Genomic DNA, 26,435 nt, shown 5'->3' with positions numbered 1-26,435 from the left:
AAGTCACCGGCAGAAAGGTCATCTTCTGTTTTAACACCTTTTTCGATAGCACAGATCAGCTTTCACAAACCTCTGAAGGTAGAAGCCTGCTTACATTAAGGAACATAACTGTATTCCCTAATTGTGCATACTCAACTTTTTCTTTTCTTTTTTTCAATCTTCAGCATTGACAGTACCCTACCCACCGATGCAGGAGCCTAAAACTTGGACTTGAGCCACTTGGCTCTCTGGATGAAAAAACCTCTCCCTCCCCCGCCCCCCCCCCCCAGTATTGTAACGTCTAAATTACAGTCCTGCGTATTGCATATGTCTTCAAAAATACTTTCTAATAGCTCACCCACCTTCACCTCCTTATAACCAGAAAGTGTACAACTGGCAATCCCCAAATCATAAAGGCAGCAAAAACGCCCCAGACAGAGCACTGTCACAAATTTTCAGAAAGTGGATTAAGGACAACCAGAAAAAGATAGCTCTGACACCGAAGGCCGAGGCCACCATCCCCCGCGCGGGTCTGGCGCAGCTGGAATCCTGGGCCCAGCCTGGAGCCCTCCAGCCTCCAGCGCAGCCTCCCCGGGCCTCACTTCTCCGCCGAGGCTGCAGGCAGCGGAGACCGTAGTTCTCTCGGGCGCGGTCCTGCCGAGGTAGGGGGTGTGGCTGGGGTGGCGGTGGATAGCGGAAGCGCAGGGGGTGGCTCGGCTGCGTACTCGATGGAGTAGAGGTGACACAGTAACCGGAGTTGTAAGGGGGAGGCAAGGGTAGTGTGAGTGGGGGGAGGCTGCCCGGAGGCTGCTTTCGGCCGCGGTGGCACGGGACGCGAAGCTGGCGGGCGGCACGGGGGGCGCAAGGGGGTCTCGCGGGTGGGGGGAGGGGAAGCGCCGCTGGGTGCGGCGGGCTCTCGGCGTCCCGGGACTGTCGAGGGGGCAGCGTAGGGGGCGGGGGGCGAGCGGGGAGGCTGCTGACAGCTCCATGCCCTCCCTCCGGGGCCGACGGGGTGGGCCCGAGTGCGGGCGGCCGCCGGGGCGGCGGGGGGCGGCGGCGGGCGCGGCGCGCACTCACCTATGCACAGCTGGATGGCGTAGGCGTAGTAGGACCAGCCAAGCAGAAGGCTGATGAACAGCACCGGGATCCAGTACAGCACCCGCCGGCACCGCCGCCTGACGCTGCCCGGGCCCGAGGGCGCCATCTTCCAGCCGCATCCACCTGCCCAGCTCCTCCGTCGCCGCCGCCCGCGGGCCTGGCTCCGGGGCGGGACAGACCCGGGGGCGGCGGCCGGTTGCGCTGCGGCCACTGCCGCCGCCGTGCCGCTAACTCCCCATCCCGCAGCCCCAAGCCAGCGCCGCGGACTCCCCGCTCCTCAGCCCGGTGGAGGCGGTGGCAGCGATAGGAGGGCGAGGAGGAGGAGGAAGAGGGGGAGGAGGGGGAGGATCGAGAGGAGGAGGCGGGAGCCTCCGCCCCCGCCCGTCCCCGCCCCTCCGTCCCCCGGCCGCCTCCACCCGCGCGGCCCGCGGCGCCCCCGGGCGGGCTCTGTGGGCACTTCGGGCGCTCTGCCCCGCACCCCCCGCGCCGCTCCTGACCCCGCGCCCCCTCGCCGCTGGGTACCTCAGGGGCGCCGAGGTGGGAGTGAAGCTGCCCACCTTGGCCCTTCCGCCTCCCCTTCGGAAGTGGGATTCGGGGTAAAGTGGCGGAGGCGGGCGCCGCGGCTCGGGTCGGTGGCGCTCGCTCCGGGTGTCGGGGGGGGCCGAGGGCGCCCTCCCCCACCGAGCCCCCGCCGTCGCCCGCAACTTGGCGCGGTCCCCGAGCTGCAGCGGCCGCACTTGGCCCAGAGACGCACGCGGGGGAGGGGAGCGTGCCAGAGCCGCCCCGGGAAGCTGGCCGGGGGCGCACGGGACCCTTCCCCCGCCGAGGCACGTAGGGAGCGGGTCGCCCGGCCCGATACATGCGCCGCTACAAAGTCTTCAGGCGCTGAGGCAGTGTCCCGGCCTCCACCTTGGAAAATTCTCGCTTCAACTTGTGGGTCCTGCTAAACAGGCAGAGGGCAGCAAGGGCGGGGCCGACTTCCCAGACCTGCTACATTGTCGTGTTTGGGCGACGAAGCCTACTTTGCTACACGTTTTTTTGGGGGGGGGGGGGGGGGAGCGCGAATGAACCACTCAGAAGGGTTGTGAGGCTGTCTTCTGGCGTGGAAGGGGACTGTGGAAGGATGAAGAAGCTCTGTGGTTGTGAATCCAGAGATCTCCGGAGTTAGAATGACAAATTACCTGCTTCGAGAATTTGAACTCTTCTGTCACTTAGTGATTATGCATCACCATTCCCACCGCCCCCTGACCGGAGTCCGGGGCTTCTCCCGTGTGCTTTTCCCAGCCCATTACTCACCACAAGGTGTTCTTTTGTGGCGGCAATTCTAAATTTAGCGTGTAGCTGCTTCTAAAGTGGTTGCTGAAAATCCTGGGAGGGATTCTAAAGGTAGTTAGACCAAAGCCCTGGTTTTATGATCGATGAAACGGAAAAAATACAAATGCTTTTGAGATTGTTTCCCTTTTTCCCTTCATTTGATTATGAACGCACCTGCTTCCAAACGGAAACACCTCAATAAATGTACTGTATCTGAATTATATGCATAATTACCATGTATAGTGTGCACAACTTCACTTAACATTAATGAATGTATGTAGTCACACCACACAGTAACCACATTGAATGAAAAAAAAAGTACTGAGTGGCATAAATTCAGTCAAAGAAATCTAAACTCTCTTGTCTTTGAGGTTATTTTTCTGATGACTAGATTAAAAGCAAGCTAATCTCCCCGGAAGTAGCTACCGTATGACACACCGCATCAAATCTCTTTGCACTTCTATTAAAAAATGCATAGAAAATGCCAGTCAAATGTCTGTGGGATTTTAAATAATTGAAATGAGAATATTTCTGTCCCAGTGAATCCTTTTATTTTGGTGCAGAACTTTATACTCTTCATTTGATATCCTGTAGGGTAGATTAGTATAAAAACACAACTTCCCTGGAATCCTCAACTTTTCCATGAATATCAACCTTATGCTCCCAACCAGAAGAATCTAAAAACAAGAAATAAAAGTCCCTGCCGGGACTGAAATATGCCCACAAAGACTAGCAAATCTGTGACGGAAAGTCACTGACGACTACTAAAGTACGAAAACTAAGGCCGCACTTCCCATTCTGGAGGCAGTGGAATAAAGTGCAAAGTGTGCCCGTGTAGGGAGTAGATGCTGCCCCTCTTCTGACGGTCTTACCAAGGTCTTTGGTCTGAAATGGAGTAGCATTATACAGCTTGCCACATCTTTGATCATTTTGGAAGAACATGCAGGTGTAACTTCTTCGAAGGAGGCTACATTGTTATTACTTATCTAAAATGTTAAGTGTTCACATTTATAATAAATATTTGTGGAATAATTGCAACCTATTTTTAGCCATTTTAAGAGTACTACCGTGATTGAGTTCTTCAAGGGTATCACTCTTATCTTGAAAAAAAAAAAAAAAAAGTCTAACTCAGGAATAATCATCTCCAAAGCTGCAAAATGACAGGACTTATCTCTGCATAGGCTCTAATTAGGCAGGCATAAGCAAGCATGCACAAATGTAAGCTCTTTGGTGAGTAGCCAATCTCTAGATATTAGGCTCTGATGAGAGTGGAGGTATAACTTTAATTTTAGAATAGAAAGCCTTTGATTTTTTTCTTTGCCTTATTTAAGGCTGTGCATCAACAGGAAAACAATTCGAAGGTCATAGACAAAGAAGAAACTTCACTAGAGACTTAGTCTTTTTTTTTTTTTTTTTTTTTTTTTAGAGAGAGGAGAGAGAGCATGTGCATAAGGAGGGGAGATAGGGGAGGCATGGGCGAGAAGGAGAGGGAGAGAGAGAATCCCAAGCAGGCTTCATGCCCCAGCTCTGAGCCCAAAGTGGGGCTTGATCTCAGGACCCTGAGGTCATGACCTGAGTCCAAACCAAGAGTTGGAGGCTTAACCAAATGAGCCACCCAGGTGCCCCAAGACTTACTCTTTAGCTAGGAGTACGGCAGGTTCTCACAAATTTTAGGTACTCAATAATTACATCAAATTGTGAATTTCATGTAATAATTTTGATAAAACTGCTATGGCCATTTATGAAAAAAAGAATTGGCCGCAGCTAAAGAGGGAGAGGGCAACACTAACGGAAAGGGGATGGCCAGGCAGGCAGGAGGCCAAAGGGGGCATACAAGAAGAGGAGAAAGGCCCCCTTACCTCGCTTACCCAGACCCTAAGAACAGTAATTCTGTCATTACCAGGCCTCTGCCTGGAAGCTCCGCCCACTCAGTAGCTTATCAAAGTCATTCACCTCCAAACTTTCAAAACCCGTTATCAGACCCTCTTCCCACGAAGGAAACTTGATTTTTCTCTTCTCTCTCCAGTTAAGATTTGAACCACTCCCCCAGATTCTTTAGTCCCCAAATCTCAAATCTATTCTGCTATTATGGTTAATACTCCAAATCTTCTTCCTTCTTCCAGATCCAAATTAAAATTTTTACTTACTTCCATTCATAGTGTGAGTCAGGAATAACATGGCAACCAAGCCTGGGGAGCCATGGACCCAGCCTGTCTCTAGGACGTCCATTCATGCTGCCTCTACTCTCATCTTTTCAGCCAAACCGCCTCCCAGAACTTTTATTAGGTTACTCGCTTGATAGTTTCTCTTTCCTTTTAAAAGTGTTCTTAGAGGAACCACTGCATCTTTGAAGTGTAAGGTCAATTTTATTACTCTCAGCTATGTGAGAAATTGATTATATTGATTTTGCTACTAGGGTCTAGTACGTGACAAATACACAAGGACAGAAAGGAATGAAGTTGAGATCTGGATGTATTCTTTGACTTACGATTCACCTATCCTTCCTCGAGTGGTCTGCAAAAATACTGATAATCCTCTTTTCATGTTTTCTTAAACTTACCACTTTTTGAAAAAAAGAAATCCTTTTATAAGTCAGCAATCCATGATATCCATGACTCTAGTGTTAATTTGCACTTTCATAATAGTGGCCAAAATATTCTCTGTAGGAGAATAGTGGCATGCCCAAACCACATGTTGTTTCTGGACACACATAAAATAAAAGCTGTCTTAGAACGGGAAACTAGTTTAGGGAATGTGGTTTCAGGTGATGCTTATATACACTTGGGATCTCAGAGATCTATAGTTTGCAATTAACATGAAATGTTATTGAATGTAATGGAAGATAATTCCAAAGGCTTAAGAAATGTATGGTTGATTGGGTCAACACATGGGGAAAATTGTAAAGTGCGAAAAACTGTCTACGGGGAAGCTGGCCTTTCAAGCCCTGTAGGATCTCCATGATGGCATTAACGTGTCTTGCCACTAGGTGGCAGGCGCACACCAAGCAGTGCGGCTCCAGACTTCATTCACAGAGATTTCAATAGCATCAACCATTAGCTTAACCAAGGCAATTATAAATTATGAATTTAACTTCATGAACAATTATATGTCATTATAACTAATTATAATTATACAATTTATGTTATAAATCAGTGGCTAATGATTAATTAATAAAAACCATATTCAGAAAATTGAAAAAAATTAAACGAACCTTTTTCTATATAGCAAAGCTAGTCAGTTTGATTCTACTTCCACTTCTTCACAGTTTGCACGAAGGTTAATTTTTTTAGAAACAAAATTGGAACTTTTCACTTAAATGAATGCTTTGGTCTACACCAACCCCCCCCCCACCTCCCTGGCCCCCAAATGGGAAGAAAGCAGTGTCTATGAACCCAAAAGGCAGGCAAATATTTCTACCCCATGGACTGGCAGTATGTTTAAGGAGTGACACAATGACAAAAGTTCAATGAGAAATTACTTGAAGTGGCCATTGTAGAGTTGAAAGGTCAATGGCGAGCAGACCAAGGGCAACAGAATCCTGCAGCATGGTGGCAAGTGTCCAGTAATGGTGTCCTACTCAGACTGTTCTTGATGGCAGGATCTTGACCATGCATCAGATTCATCTGTGCTAGCTCTAACTTCATTCTTCAGGCTTCCTATTGATTCTGTGGGGTGGTCTATATACCTGCAAAAATATATTTGTGCATGTAAGTCAACTAGCATTGACTTGTGTTTGCAACCAGGAATGTTGACTGGATCATAGTTTTAATTTCATTCTGCATCCCATGTCTTAAAGGGTCGCTTTCAGCGCATGGAGGCTGAGGCGCTTTGAGAAATTAGGGATATAGGAATTGGGGACAGAGGAACCTACCTGGTGCCTTTCGGGTCATAATGTCTAGACCCGCACTGTCCAATAAGTAGCTGTGAGCCATCGGTAGCTATTAATTTAAATACAGTAAAATTTAAAAATCCAGTTTTCTTAGTTGCAGTAAGCACATTTCAAGTGCCCATAGCCAAATGTATCTAGCAGCAACTGTATTGGACAGTGAAGATCTAGAACATTTCCATCATCACAGGAAGTTCCAGAGGACAGAACTGACTAGACATTTTATCTTGTCTGAATATTCATGAGGCAGGCTTTATATATATATAAGTGCAAAAAACAAAAAGGTCCCCTCACGAATTCTATCTCTACTGTTTTAAAGAACCAAAAAATGAGGGGTAGTAGAAAGTTGAAAACATTTTTTGGCTAGTAGTGTTAAGAGCTTTCTTTCTTTGAAAACATTAAGTCTAAAAATAAGGAGCCAGATGGTTCATAACAGAGAGGGAAGAGGTAACACTAGATATTCTTCAACCTGAGGCTTGTGTACAAATGATTACTTTCGAAAGATATGCAAGGAGAAACTTACCAGAATACTATACCCAGGGGCACCTGGGTGGCTCAGTCATTAAGCGTCTGCCTTCGGCTCAGGTCATGATCCCAGGGTCCTGGGATCAAGCCCCACATCGGACTCCCTGCTCAGCGGGGAGCCTGCTTCTCCCTCTCCCATTCCCCCTGCTTGTGTTCCCTCTCTCGCTGTGTCTCTCTCTGTCAAATTAAATAATAAAAAAAAAGAATACTATACCCAAATTCCTAAGCTTTCTTCCTGGATAACTCCAGCCTTAAAGCACAGAATTGTCTATCTTCATCCAGTGGGTATCAGGACCCTTTCTCTTTTGTTGTTTGAGCAAATAATCATGGGGGTGCCCCCAAAATAATTGGCTATATGCAGCTCTGTCTGTCAAGCTGTAGGGTAGATGATTAGTCATGCTGGATTTTCTGTGTGGCAGATGTTGGGGGAGAGGAATTAATGTGTCTTGCTTAGTGGTCTATACAAACCCACATTAGCTCTGGTTCAAGACATTCTCTTCTGAAAAGATAGATAAATAAATAAATAAATAAATAAATAAATAAATTTAACTTAAAAAACATTTAGGGTTTAATATTGATGAGTATATTTAGCGGTTGTCAAAGACTTTAAATGTAACTTGAAGATCAAGCTCACATTGCAACTTATCGTTGTGGAAAGAAAAAAAATTTGACTGGGGTTTTCTCAGGCCTATGAAAAGAACGGGAAAAACGAAGAATAAATATTTAATGATGACATTAAAAAAAAAAGGCATGTTAGCTTCGGATTGTAGTAGCAAAATTTTGATTGTCAGGGATTCTTCCAACAGCTAGAATTTACCCAGTGTAAATTATGTCTTATGCGACAGAGTCTTTGAGTCTATAATTTTTTTCAAGGGATTCTTATACACTCCAGATTCTGAATTTCTTTGGATTATATCACTGGTTGATAACACTTTTCTCCATTGGCTCACATCTCAGTCTCTTTGTTAATGGGTCATGCTATGAAATGCTAGGATGGAGAATATCAATGACTTTCCTATCTGGAATATGAGACAATGTAAGTTTTTGTTTTTCAAACACTCAAAATAGTGGTTGAGGGTTCAAAGTCCAAATGACTAGAGATTTTGGATTTTGTGCTTTGAATCAAATAATAGGCTTGGATAATAAATTTTCATTCTTTTAAGCTTTCCTTTGAATTCAGTAAGATAGTAAAAATAACATTTTTTAATTTCCAGAAAGTAGGAAAGACTTGACAACTTGGCCTAGTCACTTTGTGAATTGTTGGAAAATATGTTAATTTAATTATAATGTAGAAATTACAGAGTTTTAAAATGTTTTTAATGGGTAGAAAAGTTAAATTGGACTTTATTTATACATGATGTGCTAATGAAACTTTTCCAGTGGTAAAGATAGTGACCTATAGGAATTTATCATTACTCTTTCATTAGAAACATCTTGGATACAATAAAATACACATACTGGAAGGCAAATTCCAGTGACTTAAACTAATGTTATAAACATCAACATTCCATTATTTTGTTAAATAGAGTAAGCATGACTTATATGCTTCCAACACTGGAATAAAAATATCTAGTTTGGCTAAAAGTACTAATTAATTTTCTTTATAAAAAGGTCAGTTATAAATAGCTGCAGAAATGTAGAAAACAGCAGAAGTTTCCAATATGTTTACAAAATTTAAACATCACGAACCTCTTGAGGCTGCTTTAGTATCAGCCTAGGACCTTTTCAAAATTCTTGCAGTGTATTGTTTAACAAATATTTATTGATCACCTGCTGTATGCCCAGGTACTGGGGATATTCAAACTAAAGAACATGGTCTCTAGCTTCGAGGAGCTTATGGGTCAGTGAGACCGAGATAGAGATACTTTCAGTAATGAGATAAATGTACATTGAACACTGTGCCAAGTACATCGCTGGTAAAGCAGAGTGCCTCAGAGTGCCTGGAACAGTAAAGGAAACTTTCAGAAGAAGAGTGGAATTTGTGCTAAAGCACAAAGGATAAGTGGGAGCTTGCATCGTGGAGAAATGAAAGGGTGGTTTTCTTGCACAGGAATGCCTTCTTCTCTTGAGAGGCCTATTTTGGGAACTAGAAGGGAAGGGAATATATGAGTCAAGATCCAGCCAGGAAAGCAAAACCCACGCAAGGGAATTCAGTGGGAGGAATATGGGAAATTAAATTTAAAAAATGTTGGAAGGTTGAAAGAGCAACCATGGTGAGGCAAGAAAAACACAAGGTTGGCAATGGCAGGAGGTCACCACCAGCCCAGGACCAGAAGGACAAAGGGGAGGTGATGGGGCTGCAGCCCAAGATGATGGGTCACCTGGTAGATACTGGGGACCACTGAGGTGATTTAGCCACTGCTGGAGACACAGCTTGAGGGAGGGAAGGAGGGAGAGAGAAGAGAGACAGAGAATGAGGGAGAGAGAAAAACATGAAATTTGGTTGGAAGCCCAATGGCCAAGGAGCCTGGGGAACTGTGGTTTGCCAGAACAGCACCCTGAGTGTAAAGCAAAGCAAAAGAAGGATGAGGAATAATCTAAGAGCAAACAGGCAACTGACCAGCACAAGGGAACTTAGAGTAGAGGAACAGTCAAAAGATGAAGTAGGTGTCAGCTCATTACAACAAAAGAAAAAGGGCTTGGGTGCTGTTCCAGAATTTGAATTTTACCGAATAGTCACTAGAGAGCTTTCAAACAATGTTAAGCAGGAGAACAAACTGTGGGTATGAATTCCGGTTCTGCCACTTACCAGCTCTTTGACAGGAGAAAAAAAAGATGCTGAATTTATGTTAGAACAATAATTCTGAAAGCATTGTAGTGACTAAAGTGGACAGAAAAGTCTAGAAACTCTTGTTCCTGACCAGTTCAAAGGGAATGGAATCCTAAACTGGGACCATGACAAGGGGGAAAGAAGAGAAGGAGACCGGTTCTAGAAAAGACCAGGGGGATCTGAAAAACAGGAAAGATCAGATTTCTTAGATTTTGGAGTCTGCAGAAAGGGAATCTTGGGGAAGGCCTGAGGGGTGGACAGGCCCATTACCCCCACTGGGCTCATGGTGCACAATAGCAGGGCCCGAATCCATATTTGAGGTTCTGAGATCTTAATTTTCAGAATCCCCCTGCATTTCCTTCATGACCTCCAGTCTCCGCTTGACTACAGTCCACTAAGGAAAAATACATCTCTGGATGCCTCCACTGCCATTAACCATAACTTCCTTGAAAATGTCACTTCTAAATAAGACGCATAAAAGATCCCAGAGTTAGAAAAGTGGAAATGGTTATTTCTGCTTCAGAGGGGCCTCCACATACCCATTCCATTTGGATGATGTAGGGCACATGTGAAATTTTCTTTTGGGATTTTATCTTTCAGTTACTCCATGTAGTAACCCTTCACTCTCTGCTTTTTGTTTTGTTTTGTTTAAGTTTGCTCCTTACGGAGTGTTAGGGCTACAGCTTTGAAAAGTCACTTCCTCGTCCTCCATGTTTGAGGTGAAAAAGAGAAGCATTAAAGAGATTGGACAACTTACCCAAGGTCATACCACCCTGCTATCTGGTCAATGAACCAACAACCCAGGCCTCCTGACTCCCAGAGTGCTGTTGTTTGCTCTTAGCTGTGAGTCTAAAGGGATCAGCTTGGGAGGGGAGGAGCAAGATGGCGGAGGAGTAGGACACCTGGATTTCGTCTGGTCGCAGGAATTCAGCTGGATAGGGATCAAACCATTCTGAACACCCACCAACTCAACAGGAGATCGAAGAAAAGAATAGCAACAACTCTCTGAACAGAAAAGCGACCACTTTCTGGAAGGTAGGACATGCGGAGAAGTGAATCTGAGGCGATATTCGGGAAGATAGACGGTGGGGGGGGGCCTCTGTCGGCCGCTTCTGGCAAGTGATAGAGCAGCAGAGCACAAAATCAGAACTTTTAGAAGTTGGTTCCGCTGAGGGACGTTGCTCTAGTGGCTAAGGGGGGGGGGGTGGAACCCTCGTGGGACAGTGTGGTCTCAGGACCCTCGGGGTCACAAAAAGACGGGGGTGCCTGAGTGCGGCAGAGCTCCCAGGTATCGGAACAGGGAAGCCGGCTGCAGAGACAGAGCCGAGGTGTGGGCTCTCAGCTCGGGGTTGCCATAAACCGGGATCCGTGGTACAGTCGGGCCACTGCTCCTCCAGCAGGGAACCAACAAGCGGCAGATCTGGGGAGACTCCCCTTCCTCCCCCGGGAGGAGCGGCATAGGAGTGCACCGCAGGGATCTGCTGGGTTTGGAGACTCCACACCGAGTTGGGTGCCAGAGACAGAATTGCTCGGTCACAGGCCGGGTGAGCACGGAGTGCGGCCGGAGACTGGGGAGACGGGAGTGACTGACTGCTTTTCTCTGGGGGCGCACTGAGGAGCAGGGCCCCGAGTTCTCGGCTCCTCCAGGGCGGAGGTTGGGAGGCCGCCATTTTCACTCTCGACCTCCAAAGCTGTACGGAAAGCTTGCAGGGAACAAAAGATCCCGAGAGCAAACCCGAGCAGATGACTTAGCCCTGACTGGGCAAGGGGGGGGGGTAATTCCGCCTCCGGCAAAGACTTTTGGGAACCACGGCAACAGGCCCCTCCCCCAGAAGATCAGCGAGAACAGCCAGCCAAGACCAAGTTTACTGATCAATGAGAACGGCAGAACTCCAGCGCTAGGGGAATAATGCACATAGAATCCATGGCTTTTTTACCATGATTCTTTAGTCTTTCAAAGTTGTTTTTTTAATTTTCTTTTTTCTTTTTCTTTTTTTTTAATTTTTCTTTTTCTCTTCTTCAACCAACATCTTATCAATCCCTTTTTAAAAAAATCTTTTTTATTTTTCATTTTTAGAGTCATACTCTATCCCTTCATAGTTGTTAACCTTATATTTGGTATATATATATATAAGTTCTCTCTTTAAAATTTTGGGATACAGTTTCTTCTAACAGATCAAAATATACCCTAAATCTCTAGTGTATAGCTTTGTTCTAGTCTCCTGCCTGATCACATTCTCTCCCTTTTTTTTAAAAATCCTCTTCTTTCTTTTTTCAACCAACTTCTTATCTTATCAATTCCTTTTATAAAATCTTTTATAATTTTCATCTTTACAGTCATATTCCATCCCTTCATCATATTAACCCTTATATTTGTACATATATAAGTTTTTCTTTCTTTAAAATTTTGGGAGGCACTTTCTTCTAACAGACCAATATACACCCAAAATCTAGTGTGTGGCACTGATCTATGCACCAGCCTGATCATATTTGATCATATTCTGTTTTTTGTTTTGTTTTGTTTTGTATTTGTTCATTTGTTTTTATCTTTATCTTTATCTTTTTTTTCTTTCCCTTTCTTTTCCCCCGGTTTCAGGTCTTTTCTGATTTGTTTAGTGTATATTTTCTGGGGACATTGTTACCCTGTTAGCATTTTGTTCTCTCATTCATCTATTCTCCTCTGGACAAAATGACAAGATGGAAAAAATCACCTCAAAAAGAAGAACAAGAGGCAGTACCAACTGCCAGGAACCTAATCAATACAGACATTAGTAAGATGTTGGAACTAGGGTTCAGAATGATAATTTTAAAGATACTAGCTGGAAAAAAAATGGAAGTTATTAGAGAAACACTTTCTGGAGAAATAAAAGAACTAAAATCTAACCAAGTAGAAATCAAAAAGGCTATTAATGAGGTGCAATAAAAAAATGGAGGCTCTAACTGCTAGGATAAATGAGGCAGAAGAGAGAATTAATGATATAGAAGACCAAATGATGGAAAATAAAGAAGCTGAGAAAAAGAGAGATAAACAACTACTGGATAACAAGGGCAGAATTCAAGAGATAGGTGCTACCATAAAGCAAAACAACATTAGAATAGTAAGGATCCCAGAAGAAGAAAGAGAGGGGCAGAAGGTATATTGGAGCAAATTATAGCAGAGAACTTCCCTAATTTGGGGAATGAAACAGGCATCAAAATCCAGGAGGCACTGAGAATCCCCCACAAAGTCAATAAAAATAGGTCAACACCCTGACATTTAATAGTAAAACTTACGAGTCTCAGAGACAAAGAGAAAATCCTGAAAGCAGCTCGGGACAAGAGATCTGTAACCTACAACGGTAGAAACATTAGATTGGCAACAGACCTATCCACAGAGACCTGGCAGGCCAGAAAGGACTGGCATGATATATTCAGGGCACTAAATGAGAAAAATATGCAGCCAAGAATACTATATCCAGCTAGGCTGTCATTGAAAATGGAAGGAGAGATAAAAAGCTTCCAAGACAAACAGAAACTAGAGGAATTTGCAAACACAAAACCAGCCCTACAAGAAATATTGAAGGGGGTCCTCTAAGCAAAGAGAGAGCCTAAAAGTAACATAGACCAGAAAGGAACACAGACAATATACAGTAACGGTCACCTTACAGGCAATACAATGGCACTAAATTCCTATCTTTCAATAGTTACCCTGAATGTAAATGGGCTAAATGCCCCAATCAAAAGACACAGGCTATCAGATTGGATAAAAAAACAAGACCCATCGATATGCTGTCTGCAAGGGACTCATTTTAGACCCCAAAACACCCCCAGATTGAAAGTGAGGGGATGGAAAACCATTTAGCATGCTAATGGACATCAAAAGAAAGCTGGGGTGGCAATCCTTATATCAGACAAATTAGATTTTAAACCAAAGACTGTAATAAGAGATGAGGAAGGACACTATATCCTACTTAAAGGGTCTGTCCAACAAGAAGATCTAACAGTTGTAAATACTATGCCCCTAACATGGGAGCAGCCAATTCTATAAGCCAATTAATAACAAAAGCAAAGAAACACATTGACAACAATACAATAATAGTGGGGGACTTTAACACCCCCCTCACTGAAATGGACAGATCGTCTAAGCAAAAGATCAACAAGGAAACAAAGGCTTTAAATGACACATTGGACCAAATGGACTTCACAGATATATTCAGAACATTCCATCCCAAAGCAACAGAATAAACATTCTTCTCTGGTACCCATGGAACATTCTCCAGAACAGATCACATCCTAGGTCACAAATCAGGTCTCAACCAGTACCAAAAGATTGGGATCATTCCCTGCCTATTTTCAGACCACAATGCTTTGAAACTAGAACTCAATCACAAGAGGAAAATCAGAAAGAACTCAAATACATGGAGGCTAAAGAGCATCCTACTAAAGAATGAATGGGTCAACCAGGAAATTAAAGAAGAATTAAAAAAATTCATGGAAACCAATGAAAATGAAAACACAGCTGTTCAAAATCTTTGGGATGCAGCAAAGGCAGTCCTAAGAGGAAAGGATATAGCAATACAAGCCTTTCTCAAGAAACAAGAAAGGTCTCAAATACACAACCTAACCCTACGCCTAAAGGAGCTGGAGAGAGAACAGCAAATAAAGCCTAAACCCAGCAGGAGAAGAGAAATAATAAAGATCAGAGCAGAAATCAATGAAATAGAAACCAAAAGAACAGTAGAACAGATCAACGAAACTAGGAGCTGGTTCTTTGAAAGAATTAACAAGATTGATAAGCCCCTGGCCAGACTTATCAAAAAGAAAAGAGAAATGACCCAAATCAACAAAATCATGAATGAAAGAGGAGAGATCACAACCAACACCAAAGAAATACAAACAAGTATAAGAACATATTATGAGCAACTCTATGCCAGCAAATTAGATAATCTGGAAGAAATGGATGCATTCCTAGAGATGTATCAACTATCAAAACTGAACCAGGAAGAAATAGAAAACCTGAACAGACCTATAACCACTAAGGAAATTGAAGCAGTCATCAAAAATCTCCCAACAAACAAAATCCCAGGGCCAGATGGCTTCCCAGGGGAATTCTATCCAACATTTAAAGAATTAATACCTATTCTTCTGAAACTGTTCCAAAAAATAGAAATGGAAGGAAAACTTCCAAACTCGTTTTATGAGGCCACCATTACCTTGATCCCCAAACCAGACAAAGACCCCATCAAAAAGGAGAATTACAGACCAATATTCCTGATGAACATGGATGCAAAAATTCTCACCAAAATACTAGCCAATAGGATCCAACAGTACATTAAAAGGATTATTCACCACGACCAAGTGGGATTTATCCCTGGGCTGCAAGGTTGGTTCAACATCCGCAAATCAATCAATGTGATACAATACATTAATAAAAGAAAGAACAAGAACCATATGATCCTCTCAATAGATGCAGAAAAAGCATTTGACAAAGTACAGCATCCTTTCTTGATCAAAACTCTTCAGAGTATAGGGATAGAGGGTACATACCTCAATATCATAAAAGCCATCTATGAAAAACCCACAGCAAATATCATTCTCAATGAGGAAAAGCTGAGAGCTTTCCCCCTAAGGTCAGGAACGTGGCAGGGATGTCCACTATCACCACTGCTATTCAACATAGTACTAGAAGTCCTAGCCACAGCAATCAGACAACAAAAAGAAATCAAAGGCATCCAAATCGGCAAAGAAGAAGTCAAACTCTCACTCTTTGCAAAGGATATGATACCTTATGTGGAAAACCCAAAAGACTCCACCCCAAAACTGCTAGAACTCATACAGGAATTCAGTAAAGTGGCAGGATACAAAATCAATGCACAGAAATCAATGGCATTCCTATACACCAACAACAAGACAGAAGAAAGAGAAATTAAGGAGTCAATCCCATTTACAATTGCACCCCAAACCATAAGATACCTAGGAATAAATCTAACCAAAGAAGCAAAGGATCTGTACTCAGAAAACTATAAAATACTCATGAAAGAAATTGAGGAAGACACAAAGAAATGGAAAAACGTTCCATGCTCATGGATTGGAAGAACAAATATTGTGAAGATGTCAATTCTACCTAGAGCAATCTACACACTTCATGCAATCCTTATCAAAATACCATCCACTTTTTTCAAAGAAATGGAACAAATAATCCTAAAATTTATATGGAACCAGAAAAGACCCTGAATAGCCAGAGGAATGTTGAAAAAGAAAAGCAAAGCTGGCGGCATCACAATTCCAGACTTCCAGCTCTACTACAAAGCTGTCATCATCAAGACAGTATGGTACTGGCACAAAAACAGACACATAGATCAATGGAACAGAATAGAGAGCCCAGAAATGGACCCTCAACTCTATGGTCAACTAATCTTTGACAAAGCAGGAAAGAATGTCCAATGGAAAAAAGACAGTCTCTTCAACAAATGGTGTTGGGAAAATTGGACAGCCACATGCAGAAGAATGAAACTGGACCATTTCCTTACACCACACACAAGAATAGACTCCAAATGGTTGAAAGACCTCAATGTGAGACAGGAGTCCATCAAAATCCTAAAGGAGAACACAGGCAGCAACCTCTTCGACTTCAGCCGCAGCAACGTCTTCCTAGAAACATCGCCAAAGGCAAGGGAAGCAAGGGCAAAAATGAACTATTGGGACTTCATCAAGATAAAAAGCTTTTGCACAGCAAAAGAAACAGTCAACAAAACCAAAAGACAACCGACAGAATGGGGGAAGATGTTTGCAAATGACATATCAGAAAAGGGGCTAGTATCCAAAATCTATAAAGAACTTATTAAATTCAACACCCAAAGAACAAATGATCCAATGAAGAAATGGGCAGAAGACATGAACAGACATTTTTGCAAAGAAGACCTCCAAATGGCCAACATACACATGAGAAAGTGCTCAACATCGCTCGGCATCAGGGAAATTCAAATCAAAGCCTCAATGAGATACCACCTCACACTAGTCAGAATGGCTAAAATTAACAAGTCAGGAAACGACAGATGTTGGCAGGGATGCAGAGAAAAGAGAACCCTCCTACACTGTTGGTGGGAATGCAAGCTGGTGCAGCCACTCTGGAAAACAGTATGGAGGTTTCTCAAAAAGTTGAAAATAGAGCTACCATATGACCCAGCAATTGCACTACTGGGTATTTACCCCAAAGATACAAATGTAGGGATATGAAGGGGTACGTGCACCCCGATGTTTATAGCAGCAATGTCCACAATAGTCAAACTGTGGAAAGAGCCAAGATGTCCATCAACAGATGAGTGGATAAAAGAAGATGTGGTCTATATATACAATGGAATATTATGCAGCCATCAAAAGGAATGAAATCTTGCCATTTGCAAAGACATGGATGGAACTGGAGGGTATTATGTTGAGCGAAATAAGTCAATCAGAGAAAGACATGTATCATATGACCTCACTGATATGAGGAATTCTTAATCTCAGGAAACAAACTGAGGGTTGCTGGAGTGGTGGGGGTGGGAGGGATGGGGTGGCTGGGTGATAGACATTGGGGAGGGTATGTGTTATGGTGAGTGCTGTGAATTGTGTAAGACTCTTGAATCACAGACCTGTACCTCTGAAACAAATAATACATTATATGTTAAAAAAAAAAAAGAAGAAGAAAAAGATAGCAGGAGGGGAAGAATGAAGGGAGGGAAATCGGAGGGGGAGACAAACCATGAGAGATGATGGACTCTGAAAAACAAACTGAGGGTTCTAGAGGGGAGGGGGGTGGGGGGAGGGGCTAGCCTGGTGATGGGTATTAAAGAGGGCACGTTCTGCATGGAGCACTGGGTGTTATACGCAAACAATGAATCATGGAACTACATCAAAAACTAATGATGTAATGTATGGTGATTAACATAGCATAATAATAAAAAGTAAATGAATAAAGAGATCAGCTTGGTTTCTTTTAAACTCCACGTGTGGCTCGTCTGATTTTGAAAAAAGATTTATTTATCTATTTTAAAGAGCAAGAGAGCACCTGAGGTGGCAGGGAGCAGAGAGAGCAGGAGAGAGAATCTCAAGCAGACGCCCTGCTGAGCACAGGCCTGTCTCACTGGGCTCTATCTCGGGACCCTGAGATCCTGACCTGAGTCGAAATCAAGAGTTGGACGCTTAAGCGACTAAGCCACCCAGGTTCCCAGTGGCTAGTTTATTTATTTGTTTGTTTGTTTGTTTATTTATTTTTATATTTTTAAAGATTTTACTTATTTGACAGAGAGGGAGAGAGGGCACAAGCCGGGGGAAGGGGCAAGGGAGAGGGAGAAACTGGTCCAACTTGGTACTTGATCCCAGGACCCTGAGATCATGACCTGAGCCGAAGGCAGTCGCTTAACCGACTGAGCCCCCCAGGCTCCCCACCCAGTGGCTAGTTTAATTTAAGAAGCTAAGTCTGGGAAGTTAAAGTTCACAGGGGAACCAGTAAAATGCCAGGTAGCAGGGGACAAAGGCCTCCAATGAAGAGCTGTAAGAGTGAGACTTCTTGGAATCGGCTGTTCTAGCTTCACTCAAGCCCTCAGTGTCTCAGCAGATGTCCAGTGTCCAATGTAGTGAAGGTCTTACCTCAAAGACATTTGTAAGTGTGGATTTGGCTGGAGAGAACCTAGGAAGATCCATAGGAGAGCCGTAAAGTGTTAGAGAATTATCTTCATAGAAACATTGCCAGAGACAGAAACAGTAATACATAATGAATAGAGTCCTTTGGACTCTCAGACTTCTTCAGGTTGGGAACTACTGAGGAAATCGCACAGCTGCACACACGTGCTACATTTCATGAAAAAGGAGGGATGACTAAGGTGGCAGAACCAGGAGCCCAGAGGGCAGAGCTCAGAGCCATAGAGAATATTCCTGGGCAAGGAGTAAGATTGAATCTCAATGAAGGACCTTCCAACATTTCAGCAAGGCTTTCAGAATTGCTATGAGCCATTGACTCCTTTATTCTTCCCAGTTTCCTCCCCCCCTTTTTTTTTTTAAGATTTTATTTATTTATTTGGCAGAGAGGGAACACAAGCAGGGGGAGTGGGAGAGGGAGAAGCAGGCCTCCTGCCGAGCAGGGAGCCTGACGCGGGGCTCGATCCCAGGACCCTGGGATCATGACCTGAGCCGAAGGCAGACGCTTAACGACTGAGCCACCCAGGCACCCCAGTTTCCTCCCTTTTAAACAAGAATGTCTATAATGGCTATCCTATCTCTGTTCTACCATTGTATTGGGGGGGGTGTGTAGCAGGGGCAGGTAACTTGTCTCTGTTGTTCATTGTTCACACATCTTCAGGTTGAGAGGGGGTACACTGAAGAACTATCCCCAGAGAGCCTCGTTCATACCAGGAATTGATACCCAAGGATTATACCCAAGGAGCCTCATCCATACCAGGAACTCATAGGATGATGAGATTCTGGAGTTTGAGCTGACCCATTAGATTTCGTGGACCTTGGGAAGGGTGAGTATATTTTGCATGTGGGAAGAATGTAGATAATTTGTGGCCAGAGGATGGAGTATGGTGCTTTTAAATGTGTCCATAAATTCTTTGATATTGCTCCCCTCAAGAGGTAGAGTCCAATCCCCCTTCTTGTGAGTGTGGTTGGACTTAGTGACTCATTCCTCATGAGTAGAATAAAATAGAAGTAAGAGAGGGAAACTTTAGGAACTAGGTTACAAACCACTGTGCCTCAGTCCTCTCTCTAGGATCATTTATTCTGGGAGAAGTTAGCTGCTACGGCATGAGCAGCTATATGGGGCGGCCCATGTGGCAAGAAGCAGCGTCCTCCAGCTGAGAGCCGGGGGAGGGAGCTCTCCTGGAAGTCAATCCTCCAGTTGCAGTCATGCCTGCAGATGACGAGTCCTAGCTCACAGCCCCATTGCAACCCTGTGAGTGACCCGGAGGCTGAATCACCCAGCTAAGCTGCTCCCAAATTCCCGACTCTCAGGAATTGTGTGAGGTATTAAATGTTTTCTTAGGACACTGCATTTTAGGGGTAATTCGTTATGCAGCAATAGATAACTAATATAGCAAAAGGAGAAATATCCTTCTGCAGCATTTGTCAAATAAGTTCAAATATGAGGCCCTTAGTGAGCTTCCCAATTTCAGATAATTGTGGCAAATTATTGCCTCTTGAGGCACGTGGGAAGAGCCAGTGAGAGACAGGGGGCAAATAAAGAGGGAGGTAAAAGAAGAGAGAGAAAGAGAGAGAAAAAAAGAAGGAATAAAAGGGAAAAAATACCAAGAGAGGGACATGGGAAAGGTGACCCTATTTCCTGCTTTAGTTGAGACAGTCCCGCTTTGTAGTGTTGTCCTCATACAGTTATGACTAGAATCCACTTTCACTTTCAAGTGTCCTGGTTTGGCTGATAATTATATGACTCTAGCTGGAGGCCAATATTTCAGCCTTCCCTCCACTCTGTTTCCTGTCTTAATAGTCCATCTTTTCCCCGTGGCTTGTTGCCCACAGGGTCTCTCCAGTCTGCTCTGATATGTTTGTTACTGGCCCAGAGTCCTAACTTTGCCACCAAATCACAGCCTGTCACCGGTCCCAGCTCCAGGAGGTAGAGGTCCCCTCTGTCCATTCCCTGTGTCCTTACATCAGTAAACAGTTTGTCATGGCAGCGAAGAGATCAGGGCAGGAACTCAGCAAACCTGGCTCCGAATCTTGGTTGTATACTTAACTGTTATTTGACTTTAGGAGAATTACTTAACTTTCTTAAGCCTCAGATAGAATCTACTATCTTATAGCGATGCTGAGGATGTTCATGAGATTGTGTATATAAAGTGCTTAGCACAGTGCCTGGCATATCTAGAGAAGATATATATATATATGCATAATATATTTGATGAATATGTGTTTGCTATAATCTGCACTTATTATCACGGAAGGCGAATTCATCTCATTGAGTTTGAAGTACCTTAGGTGTTGGGACATGTATATTAGTGGGCAGCTCTCAAGTATGTGAGTAATTGTATTTATTAGTTTTAATATTAGAAGGCAGACACATGGTTAGGAAATGTGTTCTGAAGTAAAGTAAAAGGCAAAGACTATATTTGCTCTTCGGGCTTGATATGCCTTACTTTGTTCATTCATTCATTCATTCATTCATACATTTATCCACTTATTCTTTCAACAAAGATGTATTAGTTATCTACCCGATCCCACATACTACACTAAACACAGGATTGAGCAATGCTTTGCAACAAGAATAAAGCTTTATTCCCACTTCTTCAAGGAAAACATTACATTTAAAAAAAGTGTTGTGTGGGAATATGAGTGACTAGCGATCTGAAGCCAAATTAAAAAAAAAAAAAAATATATATATATACACACACACACGTATGTTTTTCAGGATGACCAGATTTTATTTTAAATTAGCTTTGAGCAATAGAAGCAATTTTCTGCTATAAAAAGGGCTGCATTTTAGCTTTTGACTTAACTTGATATTTTTTAAACTAAAAGTGGGAAAATGTAAATTATGTGAATATATAATTTGGAATCCTGGAGATATGAGCAGAAGGAGCTGACAGGAAGACAGAATTTTTTTTTTTTTGGCCATAGGCAATCCTCTTTTCTATCTTTAGGAAGAAAGAAAACTAGTAGACAGTAATAGTCCTAGGTACATTGACTCTATTTCATATGCATACCATAAAATATTTAATAAAGTTAAGTAGGTGCCTGAAAACCAAGAAAATTCAATAGATGAAGAGGGTGACAACAATGAAAATAGGCAATACATACATAGGGTAGGTTTAAGGCATTTGGCAATATCATTTAAAAAAATTTTTTTAATATTTTCTTTTCCCTATTTTTAATTCCCTTTGATAATGAGCACCACTTTATACTTTTCAATAGCCCATGAAGTTTTTACTTTTGTTTTCATCTCCAAGGTCAAGTTTATGAACAAGTTACAAATAAGCGGATTCTAGATGAATTAGGGATATTATTTTAGGAGTAATAATAACCAACACTTATTAAGTGTTTGCTAAACTCAAAGCCTTACAGGGAGTTTCCCCTCTAGTTCTCACAAAGACCCCAGGACTCAGCCACTCTCACCGTCTCATCTCGCATGTGAAAAAGCCCAGAACTGGAAAGTGAAAGAACCTTGCTTAACTACACAAGTAGGTGGTGACAGAGTCGGGATTTGAACTCAGGAAGTCTGGCTTGAGAGCCATGCTTAATGAACCACACTATTCTGAACGGATGGGCTAAATGTATTTCACCTCTTTATGTATGTTTCCCAATTTATCTTTTTTGGAAAAGTTATGTTTTCTTGGATTCTGCTTTAAGTCCTTGCCCATTTTCTCTGTTCTATTCAAGGATCATTTAACCTGATAATTATGCAAGTCCACACCTGTCTGCATGATACCCTGACTCATTCATTTAGTTGAAAGGTGGAAACCAAATTGGTTTTTAAAAATACATAGGAATCTAAATGAAAAATTTCATGAATCACTTTAATGAGAAACTAGTAGTGGGATCTCAAGTACAGAGAGCCTCAGACGATTGTTTTTCAAAAGCGCTGGTCAGCTCTACATATTCATCTTGAATAAAAATGCCTCTCTAGCAAGGCATTGTATGACAATTGTAATCACCGAAGTTTAGGATGCAGAGAACCATTTCAGTAACTTTTTTTTTTTTTTTTTTAATATTTTATTTATTTATTTGAGAGAGAGAGAATGAGAGAGAGCGAGTACATGAGAGGGGGGAGGGTCAGAGGGAGAAGCAGACTCCCTGCCGAGCAGGGAGCCCGATGCGGGACTCGATCCAGGGACTCCAGGATCATGACCTGAGCCGAAGGCAGTCGCTTAACCAACTGAGCCACCCAGGCGCCCTATTTCAGTAACTTTTAAATAGTTGTTCCTTATTCTTCTGTGTTTGAAGATGATGATGTGCCTACTTATTATTGAATAGTGAGGTGACCAGTATTCTTCCCAGCTCTGGGTAAATTAAAGACAAACAAAGTTGATATCATTATTTGTCAGCTCTCGAATTTTTTCTTCACGGCTGTCATTCATCAGTTCATCCCTAATTTGTTTCGAGTCTTAGTTCTCTCTTAGTCTTCTACCCTCAGCCCTTGGCTCTGCCACACAGTTCAGGGAATGTTCTGTGTGTCCTTCAAACCCCCATTTTTACCTCAATAGCTTCTGCCTCATGTAAAATTTAAAAAAAAAATGTTATAACGTCTTGCGATTATTTATTCTTTATAAATTACATTCTATTCAAGTGATAAACTTAACTTTGTACCTTTTTTAAGTGAACCCATTTGGAGTGTGGTTAAGTAGAGTCCCAACGTCGTATTGATGAGCCGTGAGGAACCCAGTCAGACAGTTCACCACAGCTGCTCTCTGGACACCAGCTCCCCCTGGGCGGAAAGCTGCTTGTTGCCACACACTGTGAGGGCTGAGCAGCATGCTTACCATCTTAATAGCCTTTCTCCTATTTTTTTCCGAATATGAAAGCATCTTCTCCATTATAATGTTGAGAAGAATCAATGCCCACTTCCAAATAGCATAAACTATAACTCCGTTCTTCATTTGTTTCTTACCATCCGGTATCTCACCAAACTCACAGACACGCTTGCACACTGGCCCAACTGTCCACAAACCAGGGAAGGAACGGCTGCGTAATTTTTGCAGACATGTGCAAAATGAAAGTGCAGGGCTCTTTGTTCAAAAAAGCAGGAAAAAAGGGCTGTCTACGGTATTAAAGTCTAAAGTTTTGTTTTTCCTTCTGTTCTCTCCCTCAACTTGTCGTGATGTTTTCTATGTGCTACTTAATGTCATGGTCAGTAAATAAAAATTAAAAATGTTAAATTATTGGGATGCCTGGGTGGCTCAGTCGGTTAAGTGTCTGCCTTCTGCTCGTGTTGTGATCCCGGGGTCTTGGGATCGAGTCCCGCATCAGGCTCCCTGCTCAGCGGGAAGCCTGCTTCTCCCTCTGCCTGCCGCAGCTCCCCCTGCTCGTTCTCGCTCTCTCTCTTAAAAAAAAAAAAAAAAAGTTGAATTATTAACACGGCTTTCCCCATTCATCTTTATATTCTCCAATGCCAGTTTTGAATGCAAACATCGGAGCATTTAACTCCTGTGTGGAATCATCAAAATTACGTCATTCCTCTTTCATGGTACAGCTTCCCCGCGGCCAGAAAAGCATAGACAAGTTAGACGCAGGAAGCTGGTGGAGGAAGAAGCGTTCATCTAGCACAAAGCAGGCTGAAGTATACTCCTTCAGGCCTCAGGCATCGGGATGCTTGCAAGGTGAGAGCGCGTCTTCAGGGATACGCTGGGACCCCATCCCATGACCCCTGTGCTTGTCTTCGCGCCGGCCTGACGCTGCTCGGAGTCCCACACCAGCCGCGGCGCCGATGCACCACCGCTCTGCAGGTGCAGAGCTCCTTGGTGAAGTCCAGTCGGACATCTCCGCTGTCCGCAGGCCTGGTGCTCCAACTCACTTGGATGGGCAACTGCCAAGGGTATTGCAAGCTCTGAGTTAGAAAGGTCTAAGTACGTGGATTAGGAGTGGGTGAATGCATGATGGCACTGCCCCCTTAGGGCAGGACGTCCTCCACCATCCTAAGCCCCCAAATGCAGTGGGATGTGGGTGCCTTGCCCCATTCCTACCCGTATCTGCACCCAGGTCCCTGCCAGGGGGCTGGACGTTGGAAGCAAACACTTGGGCAGGGCTGGGGAGGGTGCAGCTGGGCAGGCAGAGGATAGCCAAGAACCCAGCCCGGGGAGGTGCGGAGGGCGTGGGAAGGAGAACTGCGTGTGAGCAGAGGCCCCAAGCCCCCGGCACAATCTCCATTGTCCCAAAGATTTCAGCTGTAAAACAAAAATTCAAAGATAACATTATTAAGAATTTGAAAATGGGGACTAGAGAGCGTTAGACCCCAATCGTGGGGGCTTCCTGTCCTGGGCTTTGTGCAACTATGTTGATCACGTGACCGTGAGGCCAATGCAGCCCAGGAATATTATGAGCGAGTTAGCTGAACTGCAAGGAGGTCGGAGTAAACTAACAACATAGTTTTAAAATAAAATAAGAGAAAATAACTTTTTATTGTTCCTTCCCATGATTCATACATGAAAATTTTAAAATACCTATTTTATTTTCTTTAAGAAAATTTTAAGAAACTTCTCACTCATGCATATAAAAATTCCCACAGGAAATACAGTCTTCCCCACTCAAAACTATATTCAGTCCTCTTGGTTAATAACAATAATAATGGTACTACTAGCCAAACGTACCTATGAGCCAGACATTGTGCTAATTAATTACTGTAATTAAATTTACTTTATATAAATTATCTCATCTAATCCCTATAACATGGGGCAGATACACATTTTAGCCCCAATTTGGAGATGAGGAACTTGATATATGGGAGTCAGCTTGTCTAAGACCATGATGTGAAAAGAACGGTTTACTGTGACCAGACTTGATTACAGTAATGTAGAATAATTTAATATTTGGAAGCCTATAAAGCAGATATAGCGCATCTGGAGGTCAAATTGGAAAAATGTAATCATCAGTGGAAGCTGAAAAGGCATTTGAGATGATTCAACTCTCATTCCTTTTCCAGACTCTTTTAAATCCAGGAAATAAAGGGTACAAGATAAAGTAATTGTCTCAAATCAACAGGAAAATATTATGCTTCATTGAAAATATTAGAGATAACCTTATTAAACGGGAAATCAAGATTTCTGCTATTAGTATTTTACATTGCTCTGGGAACTATAATCAGTGAAATAATACTGGAAATAGAAGTAAGAGCAATAATATAGGAATGGGCAAAGACACACTTGCCATCATTTGCATATAATATGATTTACCACCAGAAAACTCAAAAGAATCAGTAGAAAAAAATGTTGGAACTACTAAGAGTTTAGTTAAGTAGCTGAATAAATAGATTGTTTTTCTATATACCAACAGTAATCAGATAGAAAATCCAATGGGAAGAATTCCCATTCTTAGAAGCAATGACAAGTACATAGGATCTAGAAAAGACCTTATCAGAAGTAGTATGACCTAGATAAAGAAAACCGTACATTTTAGGATAAATTCCTGACATAACTGTTCCTGGATGGGCTAAAAATATTATGAAGGTGTTATGATAGTTAATTTTTTTGTCAACTTGACTGGGCCATCCCAGGTGTTTAGTCCAGTGTTACTCTGGGTGTTTCTGTGAGGGTGTTTTGGTTAAGATTAACATTTAAACCAGTGAACTAAGTAAAGCAGATTGTCCTCTCTAATGTGGTGGGTCTCATCCAATCAGTTGAAGACCTGACTAAAACAAAAGAATACCTTCTTCAAGCAAGAGAATTCCTCCTGCTTTATTGCCTTGGAACTGAAACAGTGGCTCTCGAGCCTGCCAGCCTTAGAACTGGAACTAAATGATCAGCTCTCTTAGTTCTCAGGACTTCAGACTCGGATTGGAACTAGATCATCAACTTTCCTGGATCTCCAGCTTGCTGACTCACCCTGCAGATTTGGGACTTGTCAGTCTCCATAATCTTGTGAGCCACTTCCTTCTCATAAATCTCTTTCTGTATACAGGTACATCCTATTGGTTCTGTGTCTGTGGAGAACCTGACAAATACAGTGTCATTTCTTCCAAAATTAACTTGTAATTTTAAAGTGATCCCAATAATCACTTGGGAGGAGATATGGTAAGACAATTGTAAAGTTCATCTGAAAGGATAAACAAGTAAGAAGAGTTAAGAAAATTTTTGGTGAAAAGAAGAGAAATTTAAGTCTGGTATTGTAGGGGGAGGTAAACTAGTCTTATGGAGTATGAAAATATTATGAAGTTATGATAATTAAAACAATGTGGTTATAAGGAAA

At 42.9% G+C, this 26,435-nt stretch overlaps 1 protein-coding gene and 1 long non-coding RNA gene across 4 annotated transcripts in view; one reads left to right on the top strand and one right to left on the bottom strand.

Moving 5' to 3' along the window:
* ZDHHC2 (zinc finger DHHC-type palmitoyltransferase 2) overlaps positions 1-1,396 on the bottom strand; it is a 79,512-nt gene extending 78,116 nt beyond the window's left edge. The window contains exon 1 of the mRNA XM_032413522.1: positions 1,057-1,396. Within this exon, the coding sequence (XP_032269413.1) occupies positions 1,057-1,183 (127 nt within the window). The 5' untranslated portion in view covers positions 1,184-1,396. The remainder of the gene's footprint in view (positions 1-1,056) is intronic.
* LOC116637900 lies at positions 315-24,596 on the top strand. 3 transcript variants are annotated; one of them, XR_004300550.1, is made up of 3 exons: positions 315-641; positions 18,889-19,054; positions 23,651-24,596. It is a non-coding gene; the product is annotated as an uncharacterized LOC116637900 (long non-coding RNA). The 3 variants fall into 3 exon arrangements; XR_004300551.1 differs by lacking the exon at positions 315-641 and adding an exon at positions 10,566-10,607 and having other exon boundaries at positions 23,728-24,596; XR_004300549.1 differs by lacking the exon at positions 315-641 and adding an exon at positions 10,566-10,607.
* The last annotated feature ends 1,839 nt before the right edge of the window (positions 24,597-26,435 follow it).

Source organism: Phoca vitulina, unplaced genomic scaffold (genome assembly GCF_004348235.1).
Source record: "Phoca vitulina isolate PV1807 unplaced genomic scaffold, GSC_HSeal_1.0 scaffold15, whole genome shotgun sequence".
In the NCBI taxonomy this organism is placed as follows: domain Eukaryota; kingdom Metazoa; phylum Chordata; class Mammalia; order Carnivora; family Phocidae; genus Phoca; species Phoca vitulina.
The sequence above is the reverse complement of the archived record's forward strand: the minus strand, read 5'-3'. Positions and strand labels throughout refer to the sequence as shown.